Source organism: Cricetulus griseus, chromosome X (assembly GCF_003668045.3).
Source record: "Cricetulus griseus strain 17A/GY chromosome X, alternate assembly CriGri-PICRH-1.0, whole genome shotgun sequence".
Classification (NCBI taxonomy): domain Eukaryota; kingdom Metazoa; phylum Chordata; class Mammalia; order Rodentia; family Cricetidae; genus Cricetulus; species Cricetulus griseus.
In genome coordinates, this window is record NC_048604.1 from 17,957,190 (window position 1) to 17,969,153 (window position 11,964).

The following is an 11,964-nucleotide window of genomic DNA, read 5'->3' on the forward strand; positions in this document are numbered from 1 at the left end:
AATGTGCTAAGGGCTATTCAAAACATTCAGTGCCTATGGCCCTTGGCTCAGGATCCTGGCCTTATAAAGCACCACTTCTCAACAGGTCACATTCTCTTTCTTGATGATTCTGTATGTCCCACCTTGGCACACTCTGTGATAAGCACCCATTCCAAGAGTGTTTTTCTTTGACAGGACAATCGCCACAAATAAGGGATCCCTTTCCAAAGAGTCACTGTGAGGTCACAGAAACTACATATTCCCAGGATAAGGAGCAATTAGAGTTGATTATAAGTGGAAGAACTTCTATTCCACCGTTCTCAGTGGAGAGCCTCGAATTCAGCAAAGCCTTTGCTCTCATTTCAGTGGGGTCGTTTCTTACTTTCAGGTACCTGTTTGCAGTGACAGGAAATGGATTAGCCAACCAGGGCAACAACCCAGAAGTCCAAGTTGACACCAGCAAACCAGACATACTGATCCTTCGTCAAATCATGGCTCTTCGGGTTATGACCAGCAAAATGAAGAATGCTTACAATGGAAATGATGTGGACTTCTTTGATATCAGTAAGCCTTTGTGATTTCCAGTGTGGGGTTTGTTCTTATCTGACTGGATGAGAATACGCACAGTCAAATCTCTGTTGTCTTCTTTTCACTGTAGGTGATGAAAGTAGCGGGGAAGGAAGTGGAAGTGGATGCGAGTATCAGCAGTGCCCTTCTGAGTTTGAGTACAATGCCACTGAGCATTCTGGGAAGAGTGCCAACGAGAAAGCCGGCAGTGCTGGTGCCCAGGCAGAGGCCGAGCCCTACCTCCTCACTGTCCTCTGCCTCTTGTTCTTCGTGGTGCAGAGAGAGTGGAGATAATTGTCCAACTCTGAGTCAAAGTGTTCATCATCAGAAAGTTACAAGGCACCAGTTCTCACTTTTTTTTTTTACCATCCTAGTGACTTTGCTTTTTCAATGAATGGACAGCAATGTACAGTTTTTACGATGTGGCCACTGGTTTAAGTGATGTTGACTTTGTTTTTCTCATTCAGTTTGAGGGGACAGCAGGGACTCCTGAATTTAAGTCAGTTCCTGCTCCTTCAGAATCGTGTTCAATGTGGCTAACAGTGTAGGTACAGAACTGTAGGTAGTTGTGCATTGTGATCTTATCACTCTTGTTTTGTTTTGTTTTCTCGAATTTTATTTGTGGGGTTTTTCTTTTTGGATTATGATCTCACCTTGTTTCTCACAAGAAAACCAGGGTCCTTTCTTGGCATGTAACATGTACGTATTTCTGAAATATTAAATAGCTGTACAGAAGCAGGTTTATTTATCATGTTATCTTATTAAAAGAAAAAGCCCAACAATCCGTAAAATTTCCATTTATCCCTGTTATTTGAGCTGCCTTATCTGGAGAGAAGTGGAGGCAACTTTGGGTTTTCTTTCTTTCTTTTGTTTGTTTGTATTCAATTAGGACAGAGTGTGAAGGCACAAGCAGGCTTCTGAGCCACTTGTCAGATGGTATTCAAACAGCAGTCCAAGAAGAGAGTTAGACTTCACTCAGAGTTGGGCACTGGAAGAGACTGCAGACCACCCATTTGGACTAAGTGGAATCGCAAATAGCTCTATTTCTTGAACCACCCATACTTAAAGTGTACCCCATCTAGGAAAATAAAGATTCTTGATGTAGTCACCCTTGAAAGATGAAAGACACTCAGGATGCCCCTCATCTGGTGTACACACTTGGACTTGGGGATGTGTATTAAAATTCAGGCAAGTTAGGAAGCCACAGTGTACCAGTGTCTGTCTCCATGCTGATACTGTTTCAGTGTTTTAGCCTGATGGCAGTAGCAGGTGACCAACAGTCTCATTTGCAGCCCCCCGCCCCCACCTTGTTGGAACGATCCAGATTTCTGACCCACTGACCACTCTGGGAGGAGTGCCATAAGAGGGAGCTGCCTGGAAGCTAGCCAGAACTGGGGTACAGCCTGGGCTCAGGGAATAGCTGTTAACACTCACTTGAACAGAGTTTTTGTCTGTGTGTATATATTTGCATTTTTTAGACTCCAGTTTTTAAAAGAGAGTGTAAGCTTATCTAATTTGATTGTTTTCTTGCCGCCCACTTTTGATCAGTTAAATGAAGGACCTAGACTGGTTTGCAGCATTTGCTCCCCATCCTGCCTAAGGAGCCCACTGAGAGGAGAGCTGGGTGTCGAGAATTTTGAATGCTATCTTTTGTGGGAGGAATGGGGGAAGTAGAGCTGAGGAGACCACATCGACTTGGTGACCCTTAGCCACATGGATGAACTGGCAATAGCCCTAACTTGTCCCAGGCCAAAGACTGTCCACCACCTTGCCCCCTTGGAAGCCCTTTTCTTGTATTCAAATGACCAGTCAGAAAACCCGGAGAATGTAGCAGATCATTTCAAAATGAGTTCTCAAAAGTCTTTCGAAAGCCTACCATCACACAAGTCTCTTCCTGCTCTAACAGTCATTAAGACCCCAGAATTCTACAGAACCGGAAGCCCAAAGACAGGTTCTTTCATGTTACTGTTCAACCTTCAGTTGTAAGAGGGAAGCTCTATTTTTATATTGAAACATAATTACTTGATAGCTCAGGGTCTACATTTCATTCAACTTCCCATACCAAACTCTGCAGAATGGTCAAAGGGAAATATTGGGGGCTGTTGTAAACAGGGGCTTAATTTTATTAGAAGTAGCCAGTTATTTATGAAAGCACGATGTTAATAAAATAGGCATATTCTGGCTGGTGTGTATAAGTGTTTTGTTTTTTAAAGCAAATCACAGGAAACATAGCTTCATTTATATACAAGGAAAAATAGAATGTAAGTAGCTGGGCTGCCTTGTGAGAACTTGGAAAATGTGCTGATAGTTAGTAAGTACCTCAGTTGTGAGGAATTTCCTTTTTAGCTTAGACTGCTATTACTTTTACTTGGTAGAAATGAATCTGGTCTCCAAAATATGGCTCAAAGAGTTATCCCTGTAGACCTTGTTAGATTGTTTTTAATTTAAAACCTTGAACTCTGCCCAGCTGTTTTCTTTCAGTCAAGTCCTCCAAACCAATAACATTTTCCAAATTAAATATTCTTAAAGGTTTTTCTGGACGCTTACTGATTTGTTTTCTTTCTTTACATTTTTCCTCTGTTACCCTTTTATTATTTAAATTGTCTCTTGCTTTTGAACTTGAACTATGAAATAAACAGATCATAGATTTTTCCATTCAGGTCTGACTGGACAACTTTTGGCTTTTCACCAGCTGGCAGACTTACCCTCAACCACCACCCCTCCCCCCAAAAAAGACAATAAAGGCAAGTTGAGTATTTGAAAACCTTTTGGAGTATGAGGCAGAATAAAAGCCGTAGGAGCAGACCTGACTTCTCCAAAGTTAGCAGCGTGTAAAGGAGTGCAGTTTTACCATGTTACTTATAAAGTCATTTCTTTCCAACACTTCACTGACTCCTCAGTTAAGAAAACGGTATGGAAGAGATTGTAAGAAAGGGGATTGCAAGGCAAAAGAGACAAGTTTTATAGCTTAGATTGTGTATAGAAGAGCAAAGCAACTATTATTTGGATAAAAGTGAAAGAACTGCAAAGAATTGATTTGCACCTTTAAACTTGAATTAGGCATTTAGAAACCTAAAAGTTTACATGAAATACACATTGTCACTTGTGATAATAGAACCAATAATAAAATGTTTAGATGGTGTTGCACACAATTCTTCCCATTTTCTGTTGAAAGAATGTTTATTTACATAGTGAAAAGGTTTATAAGTTAATGACAATATCTATTAGAGGAATGGCTGTGTGAGACAGGGTAGAAAGACAGATGTCATTGTTTGGCAAATACAAAAATACATCTTGTCCTTGTGGAAACAACAGAAAAGCACTCAGAAAATGACCCAAAACTTACTGGGGGAAAAATGTAACTGCGTTGTATCAACAATCTCAAATTGAGTTTCTATATTTTTAACTTAATTCTTCTAAAATCCTCTTTTAGAATTGATATAAAACTAGTTGAAGGGGCCTGAGAATGTATCTCACTTGCTAGCATACTTATCTAGCTTGTGCTAGATAGCATTAGATTCCCTTTCCAGCAGTCCATAAACTGAATACGGTAGAGCACATGTGGGAACAAGGACATTATAATGTCACATTTTATTCTCCTAATTATGTTTGCTGAAATACATTAATAGTGGAAGACACTAATGATAATAGACTTGTGACTAAGTTTAGGACTCCTACACTAGGGACATGACTTCTCACTGGTGCCATACTTTGAATTTTAATGCATATGGCCCAGAATCATCTCAGTAGGTTTTCAAAAAGCCAATATTGAATAGAAAGATGAGCTATCTGGGATTATGGGACTATGACTCAAGTGTACTCCATTTGTGTTAAGATTCAGTCTTGTTATTACCAGTTGAGACAACAGTGACCAAAAGTTTGGGAAAACTGGCTTAGGACAGCACTACTAGTGAAATGCTTGGTAATGAATCCAAGGAGCTTTTTTGATCTGGAATGTACTTGTGATTTCTTAGTATAAAGTACTCTTTCTTAATGCTTTCTCAAGCTTCTGGTGCCTTCAGCAGTGTCAGCTACCACCCAGGATGGGGTAAGAGTATTAGGAATATATGTAAGTGGCCGGGCGTTGGTGGCGCACACCTTTAATCCCAGCACTTGGGAGGCAGAGGCAGGTGGATCTCTGTGAGTTTGAGGCCAGCCTGGTCTCCAAAGTGAGTGCCAGGATAGGCTCCAAAGCTACACAGAGAAACCCTGTCTGGAAAAACCAAAAAAAAAAATATGTAAGTGGGTTCTGGATGTTGCATGAAGTTAACCTATTCATGGCTAAGGAATTATTATTATACACAAAATCAGCTTTGTGTAAAATTAAACATTTATAGAACAGTTCAGCATTTATTAGTAAAACCTTCAGAAACTACTTTTCAGCACAAATATCCATGTGTAGAATTAAAATATACAGTGTAATGTATTTTTATGTTTCTTTTCTTAAGATGGGATCTTGCTATTTTGTTCAGGATGGCCCTCAGCTCCTGGGGTCAAGTGATCATCCTGCCTTAGCCTCACAAGTAGCTGAGACCACAGGTGCATATCACTGTTCTTGATTACTGGTGTGGTTCTCACCCACCCTCCCCCCTTTTCCTTTCTTCTGGTGATGGGGAGGGAGTCAAGAGCTTTGCATATGTTAAGAAAGTGTTCTGCAGCTGAACTCCATACCTAGCCCTATTTTGGGTCTTTCTTAAAGAATTAATAAGAAATTTGAAAAAAAAATGCACAAGAGCAATAGAAAGAGTAAGGTCTTCATATATCAATCCTAGCAGATAAAAGCTGATAATGATGACTCCAAAGTGGGTATATACATTGTGACTTGAGCAGAATTACATGATCTTGTACTCAGATGTCTGGAAAAGCCTTTGGCAAGAACTTTGCCTTTTTATGTCCTTAATTCTTGTTTCTTGTATGATGTTGCTAGAAGAGCACATAGTTTATTTCAAGCACTTACTCTCAGGTAGACAAAGTTACTTACCTTGTTGCTTATGGACTGGCTTCCTATTTGTGAGCACACAGCCCCATACATATACTCTGACTGATGGATAATATATTTTCCAGCACTTAATCTCAGGTAGTAATTAAGTGACTTACCCTGTTGCTTGTGGACTGCCTTCCTCTGGCATATATGCTTGGGAAATGCAGACTGATTTTAATAATAGCCTAAAGGGAACATAATTAGAAAAGGAAGTCTCCTGCCAAGAAAGAATTACATATAAAATGCATTCCAGTGCCCAAATAGAATTTCTTAGATTTACCACCGCTTGGGATTTGATTTTTTTTTTCCTTTACCACAGATAACTGAAAGTGGACTATTAGCTGCTATTCATGGGGACTCACCGAGCAGTGCATTTTGGTATGTGATTGGCCACAATCACAGTCAGTGGGTGATTTTTCTGAACATGTGTAGATCTCAACCCTCTTTCAGTGAAATGTGTCTTCAGAAGACTTTTCACACACCCTTTTCTAAACCTTCCTTTCAAATAGAATGATTTTTTTTTTAAGCTCAGCTGTTTCATTCTAAATCATTTGCTACCAACTTTGGAAGCAACAAAGAACAGTCATTTAGGTACATTTTACTGTGGTGAGAAAAACAAACGATTTGCTATTAAGTTGCCTGTAATGTCATAACAGAAATAAGATGGTTTCCTAGTGCTCTATAGTTGTAAAGAGACATCATGACCATGGCAACTCTTAATAAGGAAAACATTTCATTGGGACTGGCTTGCAGTTCAGAGGTTTAGTCCATTGTCATCATGGTGGCATGTAAGCAGACACGGTGCTGGAGAAGGAGCTGAGAGTTCTGTATCTAGAGCCATAGGCAACAGCAGGAAGAGAGTCACTGGGCCTGGCTTAGGCTTTTGAAAACCTCAAAGTCCGTAACCTCCTGTCCAGTGACACTTCCTCCAACAAGGCCACATCTCCTAATCCTTCTCAAACCGTGTCACCCCCTGGTGACCGAGCATGGCACATCTCTGAGCCTCTGGGAGCCATTCTTGCTGAAACCACCATAGGTGGGAAGAACGATGTGCTTGGCACTAGGACCAGGCCACATTGGTTACCTCACAGAGTCCTGAAGATGAGCATTCACACCTTCATCCACAAGAGTAAAAGGTCTGGAAGAAGTTAGGTAATTTGTCCAATGGTGACAATGCAAATACAGCCAGGTCTCTCATCAGTTTGTTCATTTCAAGTGCTGCTTACCCTTCGGTCATCTCTCTTCTCTTACTCCACGATCTCTGAATCATTAGGAAGGAATGAAGCTTGTCAAGTTGGCCACCTATAGAGCTAACCTAGCCCTAAAGAAGTGTCAGGTGAATGGCTATGGAAGTTATTGGGTGACTTGGCTGAGTTTTTGTAAAGGAAGTCTAAGGCCACCTAGATAATTTATAATCTCACACAGTGATTTTTTTGCTCCATGGACTTCAGAGCTGAAAGAGCTCCAGCCATCTTGTATGGTGCCTGTGTAACATCAATACACCTGTTCTTAATGCTCCGATATTAAATGATGCTGTGCACCCTTTCCAGGACAGCCTCCAATGACTGTATGTGAAAAGGTCCTGGGGTTCCCTGGCACCTGCAGTACTGGGAATGCCAACTAGCTGAACACTGGGACAATCTGATGAGAAAACAATACATTATTGCTGTAGGGGAAATTCAGAGCTACTTTATCAGCTAAGCTGGGACTCTCAGTGGGTCAATCACCTTTAGATAAGTGAGGCCCAGTGGGCATAAGTGGGGCTTCTTAATATTCCATCTTAAAAATTATACCTGAATCAGAGATTGGACACAGGAATAAAGATCAACAGACCCTTTTATAGGTGGTGTGTGTGTACATGTACTCACACATGAAGAAGTCAGAAGTTGACATTGCATATCTTACTTTGTTTTCTACCATATATTTTGGGATAAGGTCTCTCATTGAACTTGGAGCTCCATGTTTCAACCCTCAAGATCACCCTGCCCCCCAACCCCTGTGCTGGGGTTACAGGAACGGGTGTCTGTGCCCGGTTTTATGCATAGATGTTGAGGATTTGAACTTAAACTCAGGTCATGCTTGCACACCAGGTATTTAGCCCACTAAGCCAGTCCCTAAATAGAGTGTTAAGAGGTTTCTGCTGCTGGGTTTAGAGCACACTAAAGAAAAAAAAAACAAATTATCCCAAGATACAATACCATACTCTAGGATTTTTTTTTCTATAAGACATGATCTCAAGTCCAGACTGACCTTGAAGTTGCTATGCAGCCAAGGCAAACTTGGATGCAGTTGAGGATGGCCTTGAACTCCAGATCCTCCTGTGTCCTCCCAAGTTCTGGGGTTACAGGTATGCACCACCACACCCCCACTGAAATTTTTGACTTGCCATTTTCTACCTAGGGAAGGAACCTAAAGCTTTTGCTATGAACATGTGGCCCAGCATATCCATTTGGCAGTGAGCAGGATAGAAAAGGTCCTGATCGATCTAGGTGAACCCTGGACTCTACGTTCCACTCACCTACAGGGTACAGAGACACAGAGACTTCATTGATGTTGGGCCACACCTCCAATTAAAGAGAAAGCAATGCATGAATTATCAATGTACACTAGCTCTGTAGAACCGGGAGCTTTGCAAACTCAAAAGAGCTGAAGACCAACTGCTCCCTTAGAATGATTCATTGTGAACAAAAAGGAATTCAGCCATATTCAATGAGCTCAAAACACTGTTGGATGGTGGTAACCAGCCAATAGGAAACAGAATCCTTGGATTCCAAAGGAAATTCCCAGTAGAATGACAGAAGGGCATGCCATTTGAGATGGTTGTCAGAGTTAAGTATTCCATATTCATTATTTTGCTTCACCCTGTTCCTTAGGTTATCAGCTTACGCAAATCAGGCCTCCTGGGTAGGCCCATATATGGCCCACATTACATAATGTGTCCTAGTTTCTTTTGGGGAGGGGACTTAAACTTATACCCATGAAAAGGACATGAAAATCCTTGTACTGAGAAACAAACCAGAAAGATGAAGTGCCCACAGAATGGCCAGTCATTGGATAGCAGCAATCTGGCTCTGGGTGTGTGGGCCTTCAAAACCACACAGAACTTGAGGCAAGACTATAATTTATGACATATCCTTTCCTGGTCTCCATGTGGGAGGGCAAGAGAGAAAATGTGAAGTGAGGTCTCTGCCTCAAGGAAGCCCATAGTCCCACCGGAGAGACAAAGCTGGCCAGGAAACATGCCAGTCAGTACATAAGCTCTCAGATGGCCTGCAGGGCCCTGGACAGCTGTGTACCCCGATGGAGGAGGAAGGGATAACTCTGGCCTCAATGGGAGAGTAGAGTTTCAATAAACAAGCAGAAGAGGGAATTAACTTCAGAGCTCCTGTGGGAAGGACTCCTGATGGCTTCTTCCCGTTATGTGAGTGCTACCAGTTGCCTAGACTGCAACCCAGCACTGGCTGCTGGGCAGTAGCAGGAAGAAAGGCGGGTAAGTGAGACTGGGTGTTGTCAGTGGATCAGAAAGGCGGGGGAGGTGGTCGTGCTGGTAGTAAGGAAGACAGAAAAGAATGATACTTTAAAAAACCAAAGAAAGGGGGATGAGAGATGGATCAGAGGGTAAGGACATTGGCTATTTTTCCAAAGGACCTGGGTTCAAATCTTAGCACACACATAACAGGTTACAAGCATCTATAACTCCAGTTGCAGGAGATCCAAAGCCCTATTCTGGCTCTGTAGACACCAGGCATACACACTGTACCCAGATATCCATGCAGATAATACACTCGTACACGTAAATAATAAGAAAAAGGCAGTTTGTGATGGATATGTGGTTCAGTAGGAAAGCTTTTGCCCACCATGTACAAGCTCATCACCAGCACCACAATAAGCAAGCATCAGAGCGGATGGGATCTGCTGAAGGTTGGTCACAGGAATGCCCTCAAAGGAAAAAAAAAAACAGGCAAGGGTTTAGAATTCAAATTCAAATGGATAGGTTCAAGTAAGTTCTTGAGCAGGACATGTCACAATAATAGGTAGGAGTATGTGACTTGGATCATTTGCAATTGTTCCATGGCTCAACAATGTGTTGGGCACAGTGCTTTCAACTCTCTTTAGACCCCTTGTTTTTTAGACTCCCCTAGACACTCTTGATTTAATTCAACACAAAGGGAATTCTTTGACTTGCACTTTTGTTTACTTACCTTTTGGAGACAGGGTCTCACGTAACCTAGGTTGGCCTCAAATTTGCTCTATAACTGAAGTTGATATTGAATAGCTTATCCTCCTGCCTCTACCTCCAGATGACTAGGATTATAGGCATGTGCCACCATACCTGGTTAACTTGGTGCTGAAGCCTGAACCCAGGGCTTTTCGAATGTTAGGCAAGTACTCCACCAACTGAGCTGCATTCCTAGCCCTAGATGTCTATTTTAAGGAAAGCACATTAGAAGTGATCCTTCCATGAAAGTAAAGAAACCATGATAGGGAGGAAGAAGCCTACATGAAGGAAGGAAGAAGAGGGTGGCAGGTAACAGAATATATGTCATGAAAGCAGCAAAGAAACTCTTTGGGGGAGGAAGGGAATCATCCAGGGGGCGGGGGAAAGTGGAGGAGGTTCCTGGTGGAGCAAATAAGAACACAGTGCAAATGTGTGTGTGTGTGTGTGTGTGTGTGTGTGTGAGAGAGAGAGAGAGAGAGAGAGAGAGAGAGAGAGAGAGAGAGAGAGAAAGAGAGAGAGTGAGAGAGTTGAAGTGAAACTCATTTCTTTGTAGTCTAACAAAACAAAAACAAACAAAGAAGTCAATAACAAATGTACCCAAGAGTGGTGCACACATATAATCCAAGCATTGGAGAGGGGGGTTCAAGACCAGCTTCAGCAACATAGGGACTTTGAGTCCAGGCTAGGCTACATGAGGACCTATCTCAAAAACACCCAGGTAAACTAAAGAAAACAAAACAAAAAATGTGTTGTGATGAAAAGTATCATAGACATAAGTAAACATGTATTGGTAATATAAAGACATGGTCCTCCCAATCTTTATCCCCATCACACCTTTAAATCCCTCTTGGCGTATATACACCTTCCCCAAATCTCTGAGCATGGCTTCCAGCTGCCCTTAGGGCTCTGCTTCCAGAGGCATTCCATAGACCCCAGACACCATAGACCACCTTGTGCTGTTCTGGCCTGACTCTGGAGAGCAACACAGGAAAGGATCCCTGAAATCTGCCTTTTGAGGCTGCATTCTAAGATTGCATGGGAGCTGGGGCACCTCATCAGCCATTACACAACCAGTTATCGGAATGAGTGAACACAGTATAAATCAGCCTACAGAGGAGCTACTCAGGAGAGGCTGAGCCTTCTCTCCCTTCCATGTAGTGTTTGGTATCTGAGACCAGAATGGTCAAGCAACAAAGCAGGTGCTTTGCTTCTTCTGGGTTTTTCTCTTAAGTAGTGTCTTTTAATGGGGCCTTTAAACTGTGAAGAGTGGTTGTGAGGATAGACTGGGAATAGGTGTTTGGGGATCTGGAAAGGAGAATGACGTTCTAAGGCAAAGGTAGCCTTCATGGGCACAAAGAGCTACTCTGTCACAAAGCTTTTCCCAGAGCAGTGGCTGTCGTGCAGTGCCTTGCTTACCAGGTTCTTGGATGAGGGTTGACTCCATTTTTGAGATCTGGCCAGAGTTTTACCTTCTGCAGTGAGCACATGTTGGAATGTGGACAGCAGAAACCTTTGCTGCAGGGACTCTGAGACAGACCATAGCCCTCTTCATCCATCTTCTTGAGATATCGCACCATTCACAGTTACCATGGACCTAGCCTGCCTCCAAAGCCTGTGTCTTCTGCCAGTATCCAATGACAGCACGAAGGCTGCCTTCACATCAAACCTTTACTGCTGGGTTTTGCTAGGAAATCAGCAGTCTAGACAAGGGTGAGGAACCTGCTTTATTCTGGCAAAAAAAAAAAACCCTTGGCTCAGTCCCAAGTACAGCCTAAAACTAGGTGTGGTGGTGCATGCCTGTAATCCTAGCATACAGGAGGGGACAAGAGGATCAGAAGTTCATACTCATTCTTAGCTACACAGGGAGCCAAGATTAGCCCTTTGTTAGATGATTTTTAAAGGGAAGGAAAAGAAGACAAGGGGAGAGCAGGGGGAGGGCGAAGTGGAGAGGAGAGTTTCTTTTCAGTCTATACTAAGGTTGTGTCCATACAAGCAAGGTAAATGAATTGCAAATACTAGGCCACTTCCATAGGTGGCAGGAAGGACACTCGGGGGACTCAGCTGCCTACCCTTGGCCCCACCCTTCTTGGCAAATTCCTGCCAGGCTCTGAGTTTCTGGGAAAGTGCCATCCACACTCTTTGTAGATTATAATCCTCTCCTGGTCACACAGCAAAGGGGCACCAGCTCCTTTGGTTCCAGGGTTGACATGGCTAAGAG

At 42.6% G+C, this 11,964-nt stretch overlaps 1 protein-coding gene across 1 annotated transcript in view; it reads left to right on the top strand.

Moving 5' to 3' along the window:
* The window catches only part of Gpc4 (glypican 4), a 113,897-nt gene extending 113,057 nt beyond the window's left edge, over positions 1–840 (top strand). Inside the window, exons 8-9 of the mRNA XM_027432091.2 lie at positions 368–543; positions 638–840. Of these exons, the coding sequence (XP_027287892.1) occupies positions 368–543; positions 638–840 (379 nt within the window). The remainder of the gene's footprint in view (positions 1–367; positions 544–637) is intronic.
* The last annotated feature ends 11,124 nt before the right edge of the window (positions 841–11,964 follow it).